The sequence below is a fragment of the Heterodontus francisci genome, chromosome 17 (genome assembly GCF_036365525.1).
Source record: "Heterodontus francisci isolate sHetFra1 chromosome 17, sHetFra1.hap1, whole genome shotgun sequence".
Taxonomy (NCBI): Eukaryota; Metazoa; Chordata; class Chondrichthyes; order Heterodontiformes; family Heterodontidae; genus Heterodontus; species Heterodontus francisci.
Window position 1 is genome coordinate 47201024 of NC_090387.1, and position 21784 is coordinate 47222807.

At 39.9% G+C, this 21784-nt stretch overlaps 1 protein-coding gene across 1 annotated transcript in view; it reads right to left on the reverse strand.

The window, feature by feature from the left end:
- Nucleotides 1-21784, reverse strand: part of itfg1 (integrin alpha FG-GAP repeat containing 1) — a 296337-nt gene that overhangs the window by 114917 nt on the left and 159636 nt on the right. Inside the window, exon 11 of the mRNA XM_068049376.1 lies at nt 2490-2640. Within this exon, the coding sequence (XP_067905477.1) occupies nt 2490-2640 (151 nt within the window). The remainder of the gene's footprint in view (nt 1-2489; nt 2641-21784) is intronic.

Sequence of the window (21784 nt, forward strand, 5' to 3'; positions counted from 1 at the left end):
AGCATGTGACTACCAGTATGATAGGGGAACTAGACAGACCTTGATCTTTTTTTGTCTTGAAAGTCCAATGCCTCTGAGACATTGCCAGAATTCAAAACTTTCTTGATCAAAGCTGCATTGATTTAACCTATTCAAAGTATTCTTATAATTAAACTTAGATATGTTTTATGAAATATGAATGAATACGCCTTGTAATAGCGGATGAACTGAGAACAATTTTATTTTTGGTGTAGCAATTGTCTATTTTACAACAACAACTTGTATTCATATAGTGCCTTTGATGTAGTAAAATGTCCCAAGGTCCTTCACAGGAATGTTATCAAAAAGAAATGACACAGAGCCACATAAGGAGATATTAGGGTAGATGACCAGCTTGACCAAAGAGGTAGGTTTCAAGGAGCATCTTAAAAAGGTAAAAAGTACCAATATACTCTGAAATTTTTCATGGCAAGAAATTTATTGTGAAGAATGAAATAACCAGATAATTAATATTTTGCGTTTGACTACTAAACTGAATAATCAAGATTTCATTAATGAAACAAAGCTGATTTTCATTTCCATATTGCCAGGTTATGGCATTAATAAGGTAGCTGAGAGAGTCTAATATGAATAAAAAGCATGGCAAATTGTATAGTGTTATGGAATTTCTATTTTTTGTGTTAAAACTTGGAAATCTATATATTTAAAAACGAAAAAAAAAGGATTCATGGACATTGAAACATTTGGAGACAGCTGAACTTTATGGATGCTTTTAAAAGAAAAAGGTCAACAAGAGGTTCCTGGTTTTGACCAGTAAACAAATACTGGAAAACAGGAATTAACAGTACACTCCTCCCACCTCGGTCATAACAGTAGTTAAAAGTTTAGCCCATAATCATATGCCTATGAAACAAAGTCCAAGAACTGCATCTACCAGCAATGGATGTGATGAACTGAGTTACTTCAGTCTAAGCACTGTCAAAATTAAAGATGTTGTCTCACAAATCTCCCAGATCAGAAAGGCTGTGTGGATGAAACCTCAACAGGGAAACAATCTGTACAAGGATGTATATCTTGTAATGATTGAGCTTAATTATAACTATGTGATCTATCTGCTATTTCTATGGCTTTGTGCAGTGTAAGTGCAGTTTTCACCTTAGTGCTCTTTACACGTAGAGGCTACTGTTTAAATCTGCTCAGACAGCAAATATTCATCATTTTTTATGATATTTTACTTTTTGTCCAGGATTCTGATGACATTGTGTGCTTAAAAGTTGATACCACCTTCTGCCACTTACTAATAATTCACCAAGTTTAAGAGAAATATTTTCACTCATATGGATGAGTTTTTATAATTGTTACTAATCCTTTACAGATAACCAAGACTTGTAACTTTTTTTTTCAAATGTCTTAAATAAGGAAAAGTTTTGCACCTGAAAAGTCAACAGTCCTGTGTGTTCCTGGTTCATTGTCTTGTGTGCTGCCTATCTCCAGCATTCTCCATTTTTGCCTCAGTAAATGTGCTTTAAATTTATTCAGCTGTAACTTTTTAAAATTAAGCTTTTAAAAAATTTCTTCTGCAAATTATCTCCCCGCACAGGAAAGTGCGCAAGATCAGACCAACCCACCAATGTTGTTACAGTTATCTCAGAGAGTTATCGCTCCTTCCTGTAAATTATCAAGCTGAGGACAGCCAACAGACCACTTCCTGAGGAGGTCCAAAAATGAATGTGAATTGAGACTTGAAGTTGCAACTTGAGAGCTCGATATTTGAAATAAAAACACTTTTAATTTCAGATTATTTATGCATCTTATTAAAAAAAATGCTTTTACAAGTGCTCCAGTTTCACCAAATTATACTTTACAGAAAATAACTTTAATAAAACTAGACATTACCCCACAGTTATGTATGTCCATGATTCCCTTCAACTGGCTTCCAATATTTGAATTTTAGATGAGTATTTCTCCTTGACAGTTTAGTTTAGTTTGAAAATAAAATGAAGAGTGAACAAAATAAAGCAGTTTTCTAATTTGGCCAACAGTGGGACAAAAAGTGTTTGTCCAGTTCTCTCCTCCCTCGACACTGTCTCTATAATTTTTTCCCCCTTGAAAACAGTATTATTGCATTCCATCACATGGTGTAAATATCCTCAGAGCAAAGGAGGTCAAAGCCAAAACCAACTCTGTCCTCACCCCACATCCAAAAATCTGTACTGTCTAGCAAAGGGTCACTGGACTTTAATCAGTAGCAAAAAACATGGCTAACCTTTCCTCTTCCCAGCTCTGGGTGTTAATTCGCTATCATCACCCTGGCTGAGATCTGAAAAATCAGCATGAACCAGGGATTGAATCTGAAAATTTCCTAGTCTGTAGGACTCAATATCACATTGGTTGGTACATATACCCAGTTAACATCGAAGTTCCCCAATACCAGCAGCTGTAAAAAGTTGGACACAGAATTCAAATTAATAATGTGCATATGATAATTATAAGCACAATGCTGAACTTACATCTTCATAAATGTCAAAGAAGGTTGCCACAACAGCATTCTTAATTTGGTTTAAATCGGATAGCTCCCAAAGAACCCTGAACATTCGACCCACAGTCTTGCAGCTTACATCATTGCATGGTACATTTTCCAGGAGAAAAGCTTGCTTGTTGCTGCAAAAAGAGAATGCGATCTTTAAACAATTCTGTTTTAAATAAAATGCAAATTGATAAATGATAGTAGAAACATTAGGGGTAATTTGACTTTTGGCGATCCTGTAAAATGGGTGATATTGGATAGGCCACCTGTCATACATCCTACCTGATTTTTAATTCCATTGAAGTTAATGGAAAGAACAATCAGGCGAGGTATATGAAGAGAAGTCAATCCAATATCGCCTGCTCTACGGTGTCACCAGTAATGAAAATGACCTGCACTAAGAAACAAATTGTACTGGTGAATTTTGTTAGCATCTGTGTTATTTGAATGACAATGTCAGCATCGAGTAGTCAGAAGTTAACTCCCTCTACTCTGCTGAATCACAGAAGAGGACTATTTACTGCATAAGTATTGCATTTTCTTCATTCCCAGATCAGCCATCCTATGCTCTCTTTGTGACATTGCTAGCTGTACTGAATTAGAGATAGTTTTGTGACATGAGGTCATGCCTACCAGGACCTAATTTTAGACTGCTCAAATTATTTTATATACAAGCTAGGCAACAGCAAAAACTCTCACTTCATTATTCTGGACTGGATTTGAATTCAGATCCTAGAGGTAAAAAGTCATCAAGATTACATGGTTAATAAATAATGAATTAGAATTCATATATAGAAACAAAAAAATTGCAATCTTGCTGCAGTTCACTCTGTACTGGTAATATTTTTGTCGATACATTTAAAATATCCTGTTTTTAAAGCTGTCTAGGACTGTAAAACATTAAAACTGTCGCGGGCTGTCTGAAGCTTGATGGATCAGAATACTTCAAAACACGACAGTTTCTTTTTAGGCTATTAGTGCTGAATACAGTTTTGAAAATCAGTATGAAACAGCAGGAGGTGAAAGCGGCACTCTTCTTTTTGGACAGTCTGCAGGAAACTTTGTCAGTCTATCATATTTTCAACCTCAACCTTTTCTTTTACATCACTGGCAAATCACTAACATTTTTAAAGAAAAGACAAACATTATTCCAGGAAACCAGACTGAAAGCTGCAGTGTCATTTTATACATGCAACCTTTTTTGCAACTTACTACACTATTTCAGACAGATAACAACCCATCTGTTCCTAATCACTGAAGCTTTCAAAATGCAAATTCATTCCCAGTGAAGGATTACAGATTACTTACTACTTCCTTTCAGATAAACCATTTATCCAGAGAAATGCCCCAAAATCTGTAATTTCCTGAAAAAATAAGTTGATATTACAGCCCTCCTGACATTTCATTTATTTCTTGTCAGGAGCTATCATTTTGTATCATGAGGAAGCTTGAGCAAAAAAAAAATCTCATCACAGATGAGCAGATCACTAGGAGGGGGTTCAAACCTTTTAATTGCTTCTAAAACACATTTTGGAGGAACTAACTATAATCACACACCATCTGGCTTTTTCAATTCTGTCAGTGACAATTCCGAGGTACAGGATGATGTCATGCAGTATGCCTAATAATTAAAGTGTTTGGGCTATAATTACAAACACTGTTATTAACCCTTCATAGACTCCTGATGTCCACACAGCAAATTTAGAACTTGTACTACACGCAACTATCTAGCTGCAAAATTTCAATAAATAATAGTTTTTAAACAGATCTCAAAATATAGATTAATTAATATGAGTGGAATTAAGCTATTACATAACATACACAGCATCTACATTAAAAAAAAGTTTCAACTTCTGCTGCACTTCACACCTCGGTGTTTTGCCAAAAGTGGAAGCATATGATCTGCTCTCAGGCTTATGCCTGCCTCTCTGCAACATGCTACAAGTCAATAGAACATGGTGACCTGGGGCAATGCACTCTTTTTTCCTCTTATTGATGTTTTCCTGGAATTTACTATTATGCCTCCCTGATCGCATCATTCAGACGGAGACCATGATAAGTTCAGAACTGAGATTCTATTTCAGATTTTTATTGCTTCCTTTGGAAATAAGCCATTAAACAAAAAAGTGTAAAATTATAACCTGAGAAATTGTCATCTGAATTTTAACACAGATGTATTAGGGATGATATTCAATATGTATATGCAAGGATCATGTACCATGAAACAGAGACAACTTAATTTGTTATAAATTACAACATGGCTTATTTTTTAAGGTTTCTTCGTGCAGCCTAGATGTGTCAATGTGCACCTTTTCCAGCTCTCTTAGATCTCAGTAAAGCTTTTATTATCTGCTCAAAAAAGAATTCTACTTGTCCTCTACTTGTAACCCTAAGAGGAATGTAGGAAAGAAAAGATGGAGACTGTCCTTTTTTGGATCAGTGTCCATATTCCTTACATCTCTGAAGTGCCTTGGGACAATTTTTCATGTTAAAAGGTGATCTGTATCTATATTTTATGCATAAACATACACAAAATTGCTAGCCAGAACTATCACACTGGATGTCTTATTTGCAAAAAAAAACTAGACTTCTTTGTGGGTGGGGGAGCAAGCTTTTTGGGGTCAATTTGTCGCCAAGGTAAGAAACTGGCTTTGAAAGGTTAAAATTATATAAAAATAACAAAGGTTGATTGGTCCATCCAATCTTTTTGCGATTTATCCTCCACACAAGTTGTCCTAATCCCATGGGCCTCTTCTATTCCTATATCCCTTTATCCTCCTTTCCCTCAACCATCTATCTAACTTAGTCTTAAACCTTATCACCAACTAGGGTAGTGTAAACCACAGCCTCACAAATCTATGTAAAAGGTTTCTCCTGCCCTTTGCCCTAAATGTCTCACATTTAATTATCGATCTATGTCACCTTGTTCTAGACCTTTCAATCACTGGGAACTATCTGCATCACCCACCCTTCCTCATTATAAGTATATTTATTACTTTCATTTTTTATACATCAAAATGTACCTCACACTGACTGACATTGAATTCCATCTCCCACATTTTTGACCATTCCACCCTCATATGAATCACCATCAAAGCCATTCCTACCCTTGTTCTATTGCCGTGATTTCGGATACTATATACCTTAGGTGCAAATTCCTGCTTTTCTAAGAATTCTCGCCTATAATATGGAGCTGCTGAAACCAATTGAAGTAACAGCAGGATAAGAAGCTGTTTTGAGCAGTGAGGGGTCCTGGGTGCTCTGATTTCCACCTGCAAATGTGTACATCCTGAAACCGCAAAACATGGACCCACGGTGTTAAATGCAGAAGGTAGGCATGTGTGTAGATGTTGGGTGATGATGGCATCCAGCTCAGTATAATGGTTCCATGATTGAGTAATGAGTCAGCACACACCATCCAGGCACATACATTAAGAATAGCTACTTGGGTGAGTTAAGAATGGGTCATTAATCTTGCATGAGTCATTTACAACAGAAGGGCAGGATAAGATGGGGGAGGGGAATGAAGATAACCAATATTTTAACTTTGATTCACCACCAATTGAACATTTAACCCACTTATACTTATATCTGGAATAATGCAACACTACATTTTCAAGCAATATTTTCCATGCAGCCAAGCAACTAAGTTGTTTGCAAGCAATATTTGATTGAGGGAGCTCAAGTGAACAGATGTATTAAACATCCGATGTAATGATAAAACTAGGAGTTTTAATGCTCAGGAACTGGTTTCTAATTCACTGAGATTAACTTTATTATTATTTATGCATGTATCCTTCAATCGATGCTACTTGCAGAGGCCCATTCAATACTAAAGGGTGATTACTAACCAGAGATTTAGCAGTCCTTAATATATATTATATATATTAATAAATACATTTTCCTTAATATATAACAATCACCAAGTTAACAAATTCCACAGAAGCAATTTTCCAGCAATATTGATCATGTGATTTCACATCATGAAATATCTCAAGTAATTTTAACTAATTGAATACAAATTGTAGCATTCTTACTAATTTAAACAGAATTACAAGATAGTTGATTGGCCCACTTTTCTCTTACTGAAATACAAACTAAGCTTAATTAGTTAATATGGAGCAATTGTATCACAGAACAAAAACCCAAAACTGAATTTGTTAGCAAGCGTAAACAAAGAAGCAGTTGAAAGTTGGATAGACAGGCTGGTATGTAGAGAAGTTCACACAAAATAAGGATTACAAAATCTCGAGTGAGTAATCAACCTTTCTTCTTCCCTCATTCTCCCCTTCAGGCCATGAATCATTCTCAGAACATGTCAGACAGGGGAGGGCCCATCTGCACAGGAAAACTGGAAAAGCTGGAACCCCTCTGCCAAGTGCTTTCAATTAGGTACAACCAGGAATTATTGGTGAATTATTGTATAATTAACCCATGTAAGCAGTTTCTAAGTAACTATAAAGATAGCCTGTCTAAGTGCAAAATCATGTCATGGCTGTAGCTAGATTCAACAGAAATTTAGAAACAAATACTGGAATAACACTATGGTAAGATTGTGCCACCACTCTGATAATAATGCCTATAATCTTATACTTCTATTAAAAACACAAAAGCAGATTTTAATGCAGAAACCGAGAATTTATCTTAAATTAAAAAGCAAAACTTTTCCGAGTAACTAAACTTAAGCGTTTTCTGCTGTTTTAGAGTCATACAGCACAGAAACAGGCCCTTGGCCCAACGTGACTCTTGACCTAGTATCGGGAAATACATGTTTCATCATTGGTGCTAATTATTGACAGGTTATTGGAATCACACGGCTGTAGCGCCATTGGGACTGTGGAAATGATTGACAGATAGATCAGCATTTTCTGTTTCTATTTGTGCAAATTGCTATAATATTGACTTAATGGTGTCAGCTGGACTGAAGAATTTTCTGTGTGTTGATGCCTTTTTAAAAATTCCTATTTGTAATTGCTAAGTCCAAATGGCAAGTCATATTTCTTTGCTCTTTTAAATCCAGAATGAAAGTGGGCAAATGTTGTGAAAATAAAAGTATTTTTTCATGGAACTTGCATCAAAAAGCAATGTGCCCATTGGGAGGCAACAGTGAATAAATTCCAATGACCTAATAACGCTTGCTGAAAGCATTTCCCATAGATTTACCTCTGCTAGACAATTACGAGTTTCCTGAAACTCATAATTTTGCCTGCATTGAAGCAGAGGGGCTTGTGTACATCCAAATTATCAAATGTATATTGCATATCAGATCTGTGTGGGGCAAGGTAAAGGATGGAATTGACCTTTTAGTATGTCCCAGTTTTAATCAAAACTAAATGATGCTCTATCCTTGTTAACAGCACATGTTATGGACAGTTTGTGATTGAAACTAAGCATCCACCACAACTTCGAGCAGAGATGATAGTTACAAAGATGGTTATTAGGTTATAATTTTAATGTCACAAGAGGCCATGGCTCAAAAAGGAGACCAATGGAGTTTATGGAAGATTAAACCTCTTAGCAGATGAAATTACTGATGCTAGATGAGAAACAACTTCTATTACCCATCATACTCAATCAGAATAACATACTTCCCAGTTATCATCCAGATTGTTGTTATTGACTGTTGCAATTCCTAAACATGTAGCCAGTCCCATTAAACAATTAGATTCAGGATGAATGGAGCATGAAGTCTGAAACTTTTCACACTGAGCATCGTGTCTTCAATATCTGGAAGGATTTAAGATGGTTATCGGAAGGGGAGGAAAAGATCCAAGAACTAATGTCTTTATTAAGTGACCTGTGGAAGGTCACAGACCTGAAATGTTAACTCTGTTTCTCTCTCCACAGACCTGCTGAATATTACCAGCCTTTCCTGTATTTATTTCTAATGTCTTCAGAATTGTGCAATTTTTGGCGACTTCTGAGAGCACTAGGGCAAGTTGCAGGAAATCTTCCATGCAATTCACCTTTGACATTATCCTTAAATGAAGAAAAAACTCATCCTGCCCCTTGCAAAAAGGTATGCTCCCAGACTCCACTACTGTAAGTTGTGATGCCTTCTTTTGGAGCTAACATTTGTGAAGAGGTAGCACACTATTGCTTGAGAGTTCAAGCCTTTCACTTCCTTTGCCAGCAAATACTGGGGGAATACTAAGAGCAGCACAGCCCTTACAATGGTCAACAAATCTGATCCTCTACATACTTATTAATTAATTTTCACTGCAATGATATTGCTGTTTGTAAGAGGACAGACTGACTTTGCTTCAGGCAATAGAAATTCTGCAAAAACAGCTAAACAGTTCTCAACTACAATCAGTTGACATGCTGAGGGACTCCTGGGGAGAACAAGTCTTTGCTTCAATCTGTTTCCTAGATATGCTTCCTATTCTGTCAAGGATGCATCTGTGATTTGTGATAGTGACAGCAGTAATTGTTGTAGCTCAGTGCTTTGCAAGATACTGTGCCATGCATCTATCAAAGACATTAAACCATATGTGTAGTTTTTTAAAAACATCATAGAAAAGGACTATATTGCACAAAATATGTTTTAGCATATCTTACATTATATATCTACATCTAACAGATTGCATAAAAAACAGGACACTCAAACCTATTTCAATTTCTACTATAAAATAAAAAAAATGCTGGAAATACTCAGTAGATCTGGCAGCATCTGTGGAGACAGCAAGAATTAATAGTTAAGGTCAATGACCTTTCATCAGAACAGGGAAAAGTTAGAAATGTAATAGGTTTTGAGCAAGTGAGTGGGGTGGGGGGGGGGGGGGGGGAGGGAGAGGGGGGAAGGAAGGTGGGAAGAGCAAAAGGTCTGTGATAGGTTGGAAGGCAGGAGAGATTAAATGACAAAAGGATTCATGGTACAAGGCCAAAGGGAATTGTAATAGGGGTGAGTAAAAAACAAAAGATGAGGCTCGAGGAGGTGTGAATGGCAGAATGATCAACAGCTGCTATCCGAAAGCCAATTTCTATTCGTGGCCATTGTGACTAAAAAGAAAATAAAGAAAAGGTGGAATGTCAATTAAAACAACTTATGCCATTAAGTACATAGTTACTATTAATTACAGTATCATGTTGGGAATTACAATAGACTCAAATTTCAGGGCAGTTTTCAAAAAGATCTGTTAAAGTCAGAAAGTGACCTCGTTAACTACTAGATACAACCTTGCATCTAACCTGAAAATCAAATATTTGGCTAAAATGCAAAGTTATTCTGAACAATGGGTCATAAAAAAGGACAGATATGTATCAAAAACATTGAAATGTCCTTTTGTGGTGGGGGGGGGGGGGGGGCAGGGAAGAATTGTTGCATCACCTATCATATCTTTCTCTAAATGTAGCCAAGCCTCCATCTACATACGAGGTGGAGAAAGCACCTAAGAAACATGCATCAAATTGGACCATATTAGTCAGATATTCTTTCCCACTCTCACTAGTAGATTATTCATTATGAATCACATCTCAATTCAATGACAGAAGGTACCAGGGAAACCAAGTATGAGAAAATTTGTAAAACTCTACAAATTTCTTTAGATTGGGAGGAGAAACAACTGACAAGGGAATAACTTTTATATGTGAAGGTAGAGGCCTGCTTTAGGTCGGGAAAATGAACCCGACCTGAACCCGACCGAACCACAGCAAGCCCGAGCCTAATCCAGCCAGTGTCCCTCCGATTTTGCCCCGAGCCTGACCTGACCCAAATCCGCCACTAGTTGGCCTGACCCGATCATCCCTTTACTTACGTTCCTGACATCGAAGCTGCAGCTTACGCACGAGATGCCATAGTGACATCACTCGCTCACTGCGCAGACTCAGTTTCGTCCCGGACTCCCAGCTCAGGTAAGTTTTTTTAATTTTTAATACTTACCAGCAGAGCTCTTAGCATGTGTCGGGCCCGACCTGACCTGACTCGATCTGGACTCGGCCCGACCCGCCCCTAGCCCGAAAGCCGGCCCCAGAAGATGGGCCCGAACCCGACATCTGTCGGGTTCGGGTCAAGTAGCAGGCCTCGATGTGAAGGTTCCACTACATTTATAGAATGATGAAGGCCAAGCCCATGGTAGGTAATTCAACATTCTTCCTTATTCAATCATGTAACAAATTATTTCTAAATAGTGCAAAAATTGGAGACAGGAATTTCTGGAGGCCAGCTTGGAGCAGCAACATACAAAAACACTCAATGACAGAACAAAATAATGACAATCAGTAACACCTGGCAATTTATTTGAAGATTCTAAGTAGCTGCTTTTCAGATAGTGTACTGAGAAAGCCATCATGTGTAGAGGCATGTACAGATCACAGCAGTAGAATACATCCTAATCTTGACCCGCAAACGTAAAACCTATTGGATGTACTGATCTAAATTTATGATTTATACTGCCCCACTCATCGATCTTTACTTTGTGTTGTATTTATCTAGTCTTGTTATTTCCTTTAATCAGAAAAAGTAAACGGTGGTCAAGAAAACTTTAGCACTATTATTTTCTGAGGGAAACAAAATTGAGATATAGCTTTAAATACAATGTGCGTGTTTTACGGCTGCCAGATTGCCTCACAAAAACCAAAGCATGGAATTTGCTAACCCTGAGATGGTTGAAACATAAGTGCCACGCTGGTGTGTTTCAAAGGCTGAGATTAAGATATCTTACTGTTTTGAATGGAAGGAGCTGTCCTGACATCTATCAGTTATTATACTTGATCTGAGAGAGCTTTACATTCTCACATAGTAAAATGTGTGATAATGCACTATTCCCTCGAGTGCCATTCATTAGCTTAATGAGAACAAAACTGACTGAATAAAAAGTGTTAAAAATATAGTTAAGGAATGTACTGCATATTTTGTACTTGGTGTGACTTACCACAAATAGTGATCTTACATATAGTATTACAGCACTGTATCTATCTGAACTGAGGAATATTAAAGAGTTTGCATTTATATATGCCTTTCACAATCTCAGGATATCCCAAAGTGCTTTAAAGCCAATGAATTATTTTTAAAGTGTGATCACTTTCTAAAATTCATTCATGGGACATGGGTGTCGCTGGGAAGGTCAGTATTTATTGCCCATCCCTTATTACCCTCGAGAAAGTGGTGGTGAGCCGCTGCCTTCAACCACTGAAATCCATGTGGTGTAGGTACACCCACAGTGCTGTAAGGGAGGGAGGTCCAGCACTTTGGACTTATAAATTTACCCCGAACCCTGCTTGCCTAGTTACTTTAAAGCCTTATCTGCCAGCCTAGTTATTTGATTCACCAAGACACTGATCTTAGCCCAGTTTAAGTGGCATCTGTCTCAGCAGAACAAATCCCTCCTTTCCAAGTACTTGTGCTCCATGAATCGAAACCCTTGTCTCCCACGCCATTCTTTCAGCTAAGCATTTAAACCTTTAATCTCTATTTTTTTTTTAAATTCTTCATGGGATGTGGACATTGCAGGCAAGGCCAGCATTTGTTGCCCATCCCTAATTCCCCTCAAGAAAGTGGTGGTGAGCTGCCTTCTTGAACTGCTGCAGTCCATCTGGTGAGGGTATTCCCACAATGCTGTTAGGATGGGAGTTCCAGGATTTTGATCCAGCGACAGTGAAGGAATGCGATACAGTTCCAAGTCAGGATGGTGTGTGGCTTAGAAGGGAACTTGCAGGTGTTGGTGTTCCCATGCGTCTGCTGTCCTGGTCTTTCCAGGTGATAGAGGTCACAGGTTTGGAAGGTGCTGTCTAATCCCTAATTCAGAGATTACAACCTTTAAGGTCTGCTTTTTAATTTATTACCCAGCTCCTCAAACTCCCTCAGTAGAACCTCATTCCTAGTTTTACCTATGCTGTTGGTTCCTACATGGACCATGACAACTGGATTCTCCACCTGTTAGGAACATAGGAGTAGGCCATTCAGCCCACTGAACCTGCTCCACCAATCAATTAGATCATGGTTAATCATCTACCTCAACGCTACTTTCCCGCACTATCCCCATATCCCCTGATGACAGAAATCGATCGATACTAATGGCTTGAACATGCTCAATTATTGAGCTTCCACAGCCCTCTGGGGTAGAGAATTCCAAAGATTCACCACCCTCCGAGTGAAGAAATTCCTCATCTCAGTCTTAAATGGCCTGCCCCTTATTCTGAGACTATGTCCCCTGGTTCTCATTTCACCAGCCAGGGGAAACATCCTATCTACATCCACCCGGTCACATCCCAGGGATTAGTCTGGTAAACCTCCACTGCACTCCCTCTGCTGTTTCTCCATGTTCTTCTCTCGGTGCAAGGGGATGTCCTCAACTCTGGCAAAGGGCAGGCAACACCGCCTTTGGGACTCCTGTTCATGGTGTCATGGAAGTGTTTTTTTCCCTCATTTTCTCTGTTTTTCTCTGCGCCTTTAAGACTGAAACTTGTTTGTCTCTCTGAAGACAGTGTGTGCGAACTGCAAGCCTGTTTCCTTGGCAACGAGAGAGAGAGAGAGAGAGAGAGAGAGAGGTCACATGCTGTATTGTATCAGTTTGACTCTGTGTAAAGACTGGCTAGAACTGGTTTGAACTGGCCGACCGGCGAAGCGTGCTCTCTTGAAGGAAGGATAGATTTGAGTGTCTCAGCAGAAAATCTACATTGGCCTACAGGCTGTGTTTCGCCTAAAGAGGAAACGGCCCCTGGAAAGGAAAATTTGCATTATTGGAGGTAGCAAATACCTTTTTACTTCCAGTCTCTAAGAGGTCTCCACCTCAGGAGTGACTTTCTGTTGCCTTTCGTGTTTCTGGGTTTTCTGGAATTCTCAGTAAAGTTTCTACAGATAGACTGCAAATTCAAAAACCTAAATAGACCTGTTGTTATACTCCTTGTTGAAAGATATGTGTGACGCCTACTGCAGCCAAAGTACTGTGAATGCCTATCCATTACAGACTGTTCATCAAACCAGCCTGGGGACTGAGAGTGGCATCTGACTATTCGACTCTGGAACATCTCACCGAATGGGGAACGTAACCAACTAGGACTTAGAACCCAGCTATTTATTTATTCCGAAGAAACAGCTCTAATTTAAAACATCATTTTAGAACCGGTTAACCATTGGTTTTTGATTGTACGTGTGTGAGGGTTAGGAGGAATAAGAAGTCATAAAGTATTTTTAGACATTTATTTCAATGTTGTTTAAGATTTAGTTTATTAATAAATAGTTAATTTGTTGTTGTTTAAAGATACCTGGGTTGGTGTGTTTTATTCTGGGGGTTAATAAAATGTTTAATTTGTCTAATTTCCAGTAGATGGGAAACTTTAATAATATGCTGTGACCTATGGAGTATGGGACTGAATTGACAGTGCATTACCCCCACCTTGGTCGCAACAACGGTTACAAACAACAGTATCTATCCCCCTAACAATACTATCCCCCACAAATACCAGATTCTTTCCACTCAACTTGAATGGCCTCCTGTACCATGCTGCCCATCCTCCCTACAGTCCTTGTTCTGATCCACACTGGTAACAAGTATCTCATACCTGTTGGAAAATGGCAAATGCTGAGTTCCTCCACCACAACTGCAGAACCCTTACCTACTTGTCACATTCTCTTGTCCCTGATCACTAATCAAACCTAAACCACTACCTAACCTTAGCAGTATTACCACCTCCTGAGTCAAAATGCCCAGGCAACTCTCTGCCTGCCTGATGAGTCTGCACCTCAGACTCCAGCTCAATAATTCTGAGCCAAAGTTCCTTGACTTGCAGACACTTACTGCAGATGTAGATGCCTGGGATCATGCTATTCTCCACATACTGGCAATACTTTATACCACACCTTGGCAATGCATTATACTACAGCCTGTGGCTGGTGGTGAGAGAAATATAAGGGAAAATCTTATTTGACTTTCTCTTCACCAATCTACCTATCGCAGATGCCTCTTTCCATGGCAGTACAGGTAGGAGTGACCACCGCATGGTCCTTGTAGAGATGAATTTCTATCTTCACACTGAGGACACCCTCCATGCTAAATGGAATCGATTCAAAACAGATCTAGCAGCTTAAAACTAGACATACATGAGGCACTGTGGGCCAACAGCAGAATCGTATTCCACCAAAGTCTATAACCTCATGGCCTGGCATATCCCTCACTCTACCATTAACCATCAAGCCAGGGGACCAATCCTGGTTCAATGAGGAGCATCCAAGAATAACACTAGGCATACCTAAAAATGAAGTGCCAACCCGGTGAAGCTACAGCACAGGACTACATGCATGCTCAACAATGGAATCAACCTGATATATAGAAAAAGCTAATCAACTTAACAACCAATGGATCAGATCAAAGCTCTGCATTTTTGCCACATCCAGTTGTGAATGGTGGTGGACAATTAAAAAACCGGAGGAAAAGGCTCCACAAACATCCCCATCCTCAATGATGGCAGAGCCTAGCACACAAGTGTTGAAGACAAGGCTGAAGCATTTGCAGCCATCTTCAGTCAAATGTGCTGAGTAGGTGATCCATTGCTGCTTCCTCCTGAGGTCCACAGCATCACAGAAACCAGCCTTCAACCAATTTGATTCACTCCACATGATATCAAGAAACAGCTGTTCGCACTGGATACAACAAAGGCTATGGGCCCCGACACCTGCCTGGTTGTAGTCCTCCAGATCTAGCTATGCCTCTAACCAAGCTGTTCCATTATATCTTAAACACTGGCATCCACCCAACAAAGTGGAAAATTGCCCAGGTACATCCTGTCCATAATAAGCAGGACAAACCCAGCTGGCCAATTACTGCCCATCAGTCTACTCTCAATCACCAGCAAAGTGATGGATGAGAACATCGACTGTGCTATCAAGTAGCATTTACTCAGCAATAACCTGCTCGCCGATGCTCAGTTTGAGGTCTGAGTCCAGATCTCATTACAACCTTGCTCTAAACATAGACAAAAGTGCTGAATTCCAGAGGTGAGGGGAGAATGACTGCCGTTATTATCAAGGCAGCATTTGACAGAGCGTGGCCTTAAGCAGCCTCAGAAAAATTGAAGTCAATGGAAATTGGAGGAAAATTTTCCACTGGCTGGAATTATTCCAAGCACAAAAGGAAGATGGTTGTGGTTGTTGGAAGCCAATTGTCTCAGCCCCAGGACATCAATTGCAGGAGTTCCTCAGGGCAGTGCTCTTGGTCCAACCATAAGTGACCTTCCCTCCATCATCTGGAGTATTGTGCGCAGTTTTGGACTCCTTATCTGAGGAAGGATGTTCTTGCCATGGAGGGAGTGCAAAGAAGATTTACTAGGCTGATTCCTGGGATGGCAGGATTGATGCATGAGGAGAGACGGAGTCCGACTTGGCCTATATTCACTAGAGTTTAGAAAAGTGAGATGAGATCTCATAGAAACCTATAAAATTCTAACAGGACTAGACAGGCTAGATGCAGGGAGGATGTTCCCGATGGCTGGGGAGGCCAGAACCAGGGGTCACAGTCTCAGGATACGGGGTACGTCACTTAGAACCGAGACGAGGAGAAATTTCTTTACTCAGAGGGTGGTGAACCTGTGGAATTCTCTACCGCAGAAGGCAGTGGAGGCCAAGTCATTAAATATATTCAAGAAGGAGACAGATATATTTCTTAATGCCAAAGGAATCAAGGGATATGGGGAGAAAGCAGGAACAGGGTACTGAATTAGATGATCAGTCATGATCTTTTTTGAATGGCGTTGCAGGACTGAAGGACCGAATGGCCTACTCCTGCTCCTATTTCCTATGTTTCTATCATAAGGTCAGAAATGGGGATGTCCGACGACATTTGCAAAATCTCCTGATAATAACGTGGTCCGTGTCTATATGCAGCAAGACCTGAACAACATTCAGGCTCATGTTGATAATTAGCAAGTAACATTTATGCAACATAACTGCCAGGCAATGACCATTTCAAATAACAGAGTCTAACCACTTTCCCCTGACATTCAACAGCATTACCCGTCAAATACCCAACCAACAACATCCTGGACGTTACCAATGTCTGGAAACTTTTGGATCAACCACATAAATATCGTAGCTACAAGGGCAGATCAGAGGTTGGGAGTTCTGCGGCGAGTAACTCACCTAACTCCCAAAAGCCTATCCACCATCTACAAGGCACTTGCAGCTCCATGAACACTTGAGAAGCTTGACACCATCCAAGACAAAGAAGCCCGCTTGATCAGCACTCATCCGCCAATGGCACACATTAGCAGCAGTGTGTACCATCTACAAGATGCACTGCAGCAACACACCAAGGCTCATTCGACAGCACCTTCCAAAACCGCGACCTCTACCACTTAGAACAAGGTAGCAGATGCATGGAAACACCACCACCTGCAAGTTTCCCTCCAAGTCACACATCATCCTGATTTGGAACTATATCATTGTTCCTTCTTTGTGGCTGGGTCAAAACTCCCTCTCTAAGGGCACTGTGGGATTATCTACACCACATGGACTGCAGCAGTTCAAGAAAGCAGCTCATTACCACCTTCTCAAGGGCAATTAGGGATAGACAATAAATGCTGCCTTGCCAATAACGCTCACATTGTAAGAATGAACAAAAAACAAACCAGCTTTGGCAGAAAAGGGAATCATTCAGAAGAACTGTACGCACATAAATGCTATGATTTGTGTGATTTATTTATTAGCAGCACTTCTAACTTTCCCTAATTTCATTAACTGGCAAAACAATTAGATTACTTCAAAAGTGAAAGGCACAATAACAGCATTATCTGTGGGGTAAAGGTACTTCAGTCAATTATCCGATTTGACAAATTGCACACATGAATAATTAGGAGTGAATTGTACAGAAGCAAGGAATTAAGCCAGAATCAACATAAAACTGTACAATTTCTGTTGCCTTGGTTTCCTTGAAATAAACAGTCGCCACAAGCTTTTCCACTATTCCTGATCTTTTCAATTTCAAAGGGGTAATGCTCACCCTTTCTTGAACTCTTCCCTTCATACAGATTCACCATAATAACATGGCATAGATAAGGAGGAAGAGGATGTTGAGGAGAAGGAGCAGGAGAGGTGGAAAGTCATCTTCCTGGTGTGTGAGGAGGATGTTAAGGAGTATAATGATGAAAAGGTTGAGGATCAGAGGGTCAGTGTAATTCCCTAGCAACTGAAGGAGTACAAACACCAGCAGCTTAAGTGATTTGTTGAAGTTTGCTTCCTGTAATTTGGAACTTGCAGTTTGACTGAACATCGTAAATTGCCACTGTTATGGCTAGGTGAGGAGGGGGTCTCAGGCTCCCATCTTGCCCTTCCTCTTATTTGACCGCAACAGGGTTTATTCCTTTTAAACAGTGATTGTGCTTACCACCTCTGTGAGTGTTTTACCTTGACTATGATCATGAAAGAACCAATCAGACAGGTTTTCTTGAGTTTAAACAAGAAAGAGGTAAGTTTATTATACTTATCACTATAACTCAATTTAAAAATAATAAAAAAACGCTACAAATTTACGCACACATTCACAAACACACAAATAAATTACAGAGGGAAAATAGACTTGGTGGTAAGATTAAATTCCAGAATAAATGGAACTTAAATACACAGTCTGTGAGGTGGATATTCCGGTAGTCCTTGGCTGAAGCTGTACTCTTTTAAGTCCTTGCTGGTCAAAGTACACTTTGTGGTTGGCCTGCTTTGCTCAGAGTTTTCTTGAAGGCAGAATTGTGGTTGTCTCTCTTCCCCTGGTCGCTGGCTGCAGCAATTTTCAGGCTTGGAGGGTCCACAGTAGCATACGGTTTTCAAACCTGATGTTTTCTGGGGAGCGAGAAGGAGAAAGGGAAGCACACAACTTTCTCTGCTGCTGCACATCAGTTACTCCTTGTCTTCCCTAAGTGTAACAAAACTTCTGATGGACAGATGATCACACGGTTCTCTCAATCCCTTTTGTTTTTAATGAGATACAAGGTTCAGAATTGGCTCCACAGGTTCCAGGATGCCAATATTTACACTCGGAGGGGTTTGTTCTTTTAAAGTCAATGTGTCAGGACGGCCTTGACTGCCGTACTAATGAAGCAATTCGAGGCAATTCAATTACTTAGAGCAAGCCATTGTTCTGGGTCCATGGCTTCTCAGACTTCTGTCGGCAGTTCAATATCCTGGTATTTCAGATGCAAATTGCAGTGGCCATCTTGCTAATTTTTAAAAAAAGTTACTGCAGGTTTTTTTCCATTAAAAGTCTAATGTAAGTTTTTAATCGATAAAATTAATAGTTCTCATTTGGCATATCGTGTTTTCCTGACAGCCACTCACAACTACTTTTTAAAAAATTATTCATTCATGGGATGTGGGCGTCACTGGCTAGGCCAGCATTTGTTGCCCATCCCTAATTGCCCTTGAGCAGGTGGTGGTGAGCTGCCTTCTTGAACGACTGCAGTCCATGTGGGGTAGGGACACCCACAGTGCTGTTAGGAAGGGAGTTCCAGGATTTTGACAGTGAAGGAACTGTGATATAGTTCCAAGTCAGGATGGTGTGTGGCTTGGAGGGGAACTTGCAGGTGGTGGTGTTCCCAACCATTTGCTGCCCTTGTCCTTCTAGTTGGTAGAGGTTGCGGGTTTGGAAGGTGCTGTCTAAGGAGCCTTGGTGCATGGCTGCAGTGCATCTTGTAGATGGTACACACTGCTGCCACTGTGCGTTGGTGGTGGAGGGAGTGAATGTTTGTGGATGGGGTGCCAATCAAGCGGGCTGCTTTGTCTTGGATGATGTCGAGCTTCTTGAGCTACTCTTAGGAGGTGTAGTAAGATGACTCATTAAGTTATGAGTGGTAGGCTTTGTACTGTTTGCAGGAGGCAATCTGGCATTCTGCCTGCTTTTACGACTCGGGTGATACCTGGGAGTAAGCATGTTCAACAGTGCGTAGGAAGCTGCAAGGTGCAGAAAGTTGTCATTATTTACTTGTCTAAACTCCAATATGTTTCTCATAAAACTATGTTTACACTTCCTAATATTGTTCCCCAATACATCTCTGATTGACATTGATCAGTTGTGAGGTATATGTCGTACCACCAATTGTCAAGTACCAGTACTAAAGGGCAGCCTAAATGCAATCAGGTCACATGATCAGAACGAAAATGCATTGTTTTTATGAGGAAGTATTTGGCATTATTTTGATTTTCCTTTGCCTATGCATTGGGTCAAAATATACTCCATCTAACTCATAGTGCCGTAATGAAAGTGTGGGTCTATCTGTTTTTGGTCTTTATAGGTCTCTTCAGGATAAATATAATTGTTTGGGTCCATTTTGCCTTGGGATTCCTTGCAATTTGTTTCAAAGGATGGAGAAAGTAGACCATTTTCTTTTCATTTTATACTCTTAAAATTTATAGCAGATACTTTTTTTTTTAACTTTACCCAATAGACAATATCTTCTGGCATTTCATAATATTGGTACACTTATGAAATAAGGAGCCAAGTTGTGAAAGAGCTGGTTTACCAATAATGACTCCATGCATCAAATATGGATTAGAGTATGCCTCAGTTAATAAAACTAGAAGCTTTCATTGTCTGTTTTACCATGATAATCAGAGTTTTGCAGTTAAGCTAATACAATCAGCTTTTACGTTCCTCCCATCAGAATATTTATAGCTGTGTTGTAAATAGGTACAGTTTTAGGCTGCCCTTTAGTTCCGGACACTCTGGAAGAAGCTAGTAGAGGTAGGTGGTAGGGAAATATACGAACAGGTGGGGATCTGGTAGGAATATGGGATTAGTGTACAATTAGTATAAATGGGTGGTTGATGGTCGGTACAGACTCGGTGGGCCGAAGGGCCTGTTTCAGTGCTGTATCTCTAAACTAAACTAAACTAAAATTATGCGCAACTCCACCAACCTTTGTGTCATCCGCAAACTTACTAATCAGACCAGCTACATTTTCCTCCAAATCATTTATATATACTACAAACAGCAAAGGTCCCAGCACTGATCCCTGCGGAACACCACTAGTCACATCCCTCCATTCAGAAAAACACCCATCCACTGTTACCCTCTGTCTTCTGTGACTGAGCCAGTTCTGTATCCATCTTGCCAGCTCACCTCTGATCCCATGTGACTTCACCTTTTGCACCAGTCTGCCATGCGGGACCTTGTCAAAGGCTTTACTAAAGTCCATATAGACAACATCCACCGCCCTTCCCTCATCAATCATCTTCGTCACTTCCTCAAAAAACTCAATCAAATTAGTAAGACACGACCTCTCCTTCACAAAACCATGCTGTCTCTCGCTAATAAGTTCGCTTGTTTCCAAACAAACATTTATTCCAGCCAGATGGAAGGATTCAATGAGAACAATGGATAACAAAGGAAGTTAAGGAGAGTATCAAATCAAAAACAGAGGCGTACAAAGCGGCAAAAGCTAGTGGTAGGCCAGAGGATTGGGAATTTTTTTTTTAGAAACCAGCAGCGGATGACTAAAAAACAAATAAAGAGGGAGAAAATTGATGATGAGAGTAAATTGGCAAATATAAAAACAAACAGTAAGAGCTTCTAAGGGTATATAAAAAGGAAGAGAGTAGTTAAAGTAAGTGTGGGACCCTTAGAGTATGAGACTGGGGAATTAATAACAGGGAACAGGGAAATGGTAGATAATTTAAACCAATATTTTGCATCGGTCTTCACGGTGGAGGACACTGTAAACATCCCAACAATAATAGATGAGCAAGGTGTAAATGGGAGGGAGGGACTTGTAACAATCTCTATCACGAAGGAAAAAGTGCTGGACAAACTGATGTGACTAAAGGCAGACATGTCTCCAGGATCTGATGGCCTGCATCCAAGGGTTTTAAAACAGGTGGCTGCAGAGATAGTGGAGGCATTCGTCATAATATACCAAAGCTCACTGGATTCCGATAGGGTACCAGTGGATTGGAAAACTGCTGATGTGACGCCCCTATTCAAGAAAGGAGGGAGACAGAAAGCAGGAAACTATAGACCAGTTAGCTTAACATATTTATATCTCGATAAGGTGCCACATAAAAGGTTATTGCACAAAATAAGAGCTCAGGGTATTGGGGGTAATGTGTTGGCATGGATTGAGGGTTGGCCAGCACACAGAAGGCAGAGAGTTGGGATCAATGGATCTTTTTCAGGTTGGAAAGCCGTAACGAGTGGGGCGCCACAAGGAATGGTCCTAGGGCCTCAACTATTTACTATCTATATTAACGACTTGGAGGAAGGGACAGAGTGTAGTGTATCCAAATTTGCTGACGATACAAAAATAGGTGGGACACAAAGAATCTGCAAAGGGATATAGATAGGTTAAGTGAGTGGGCAA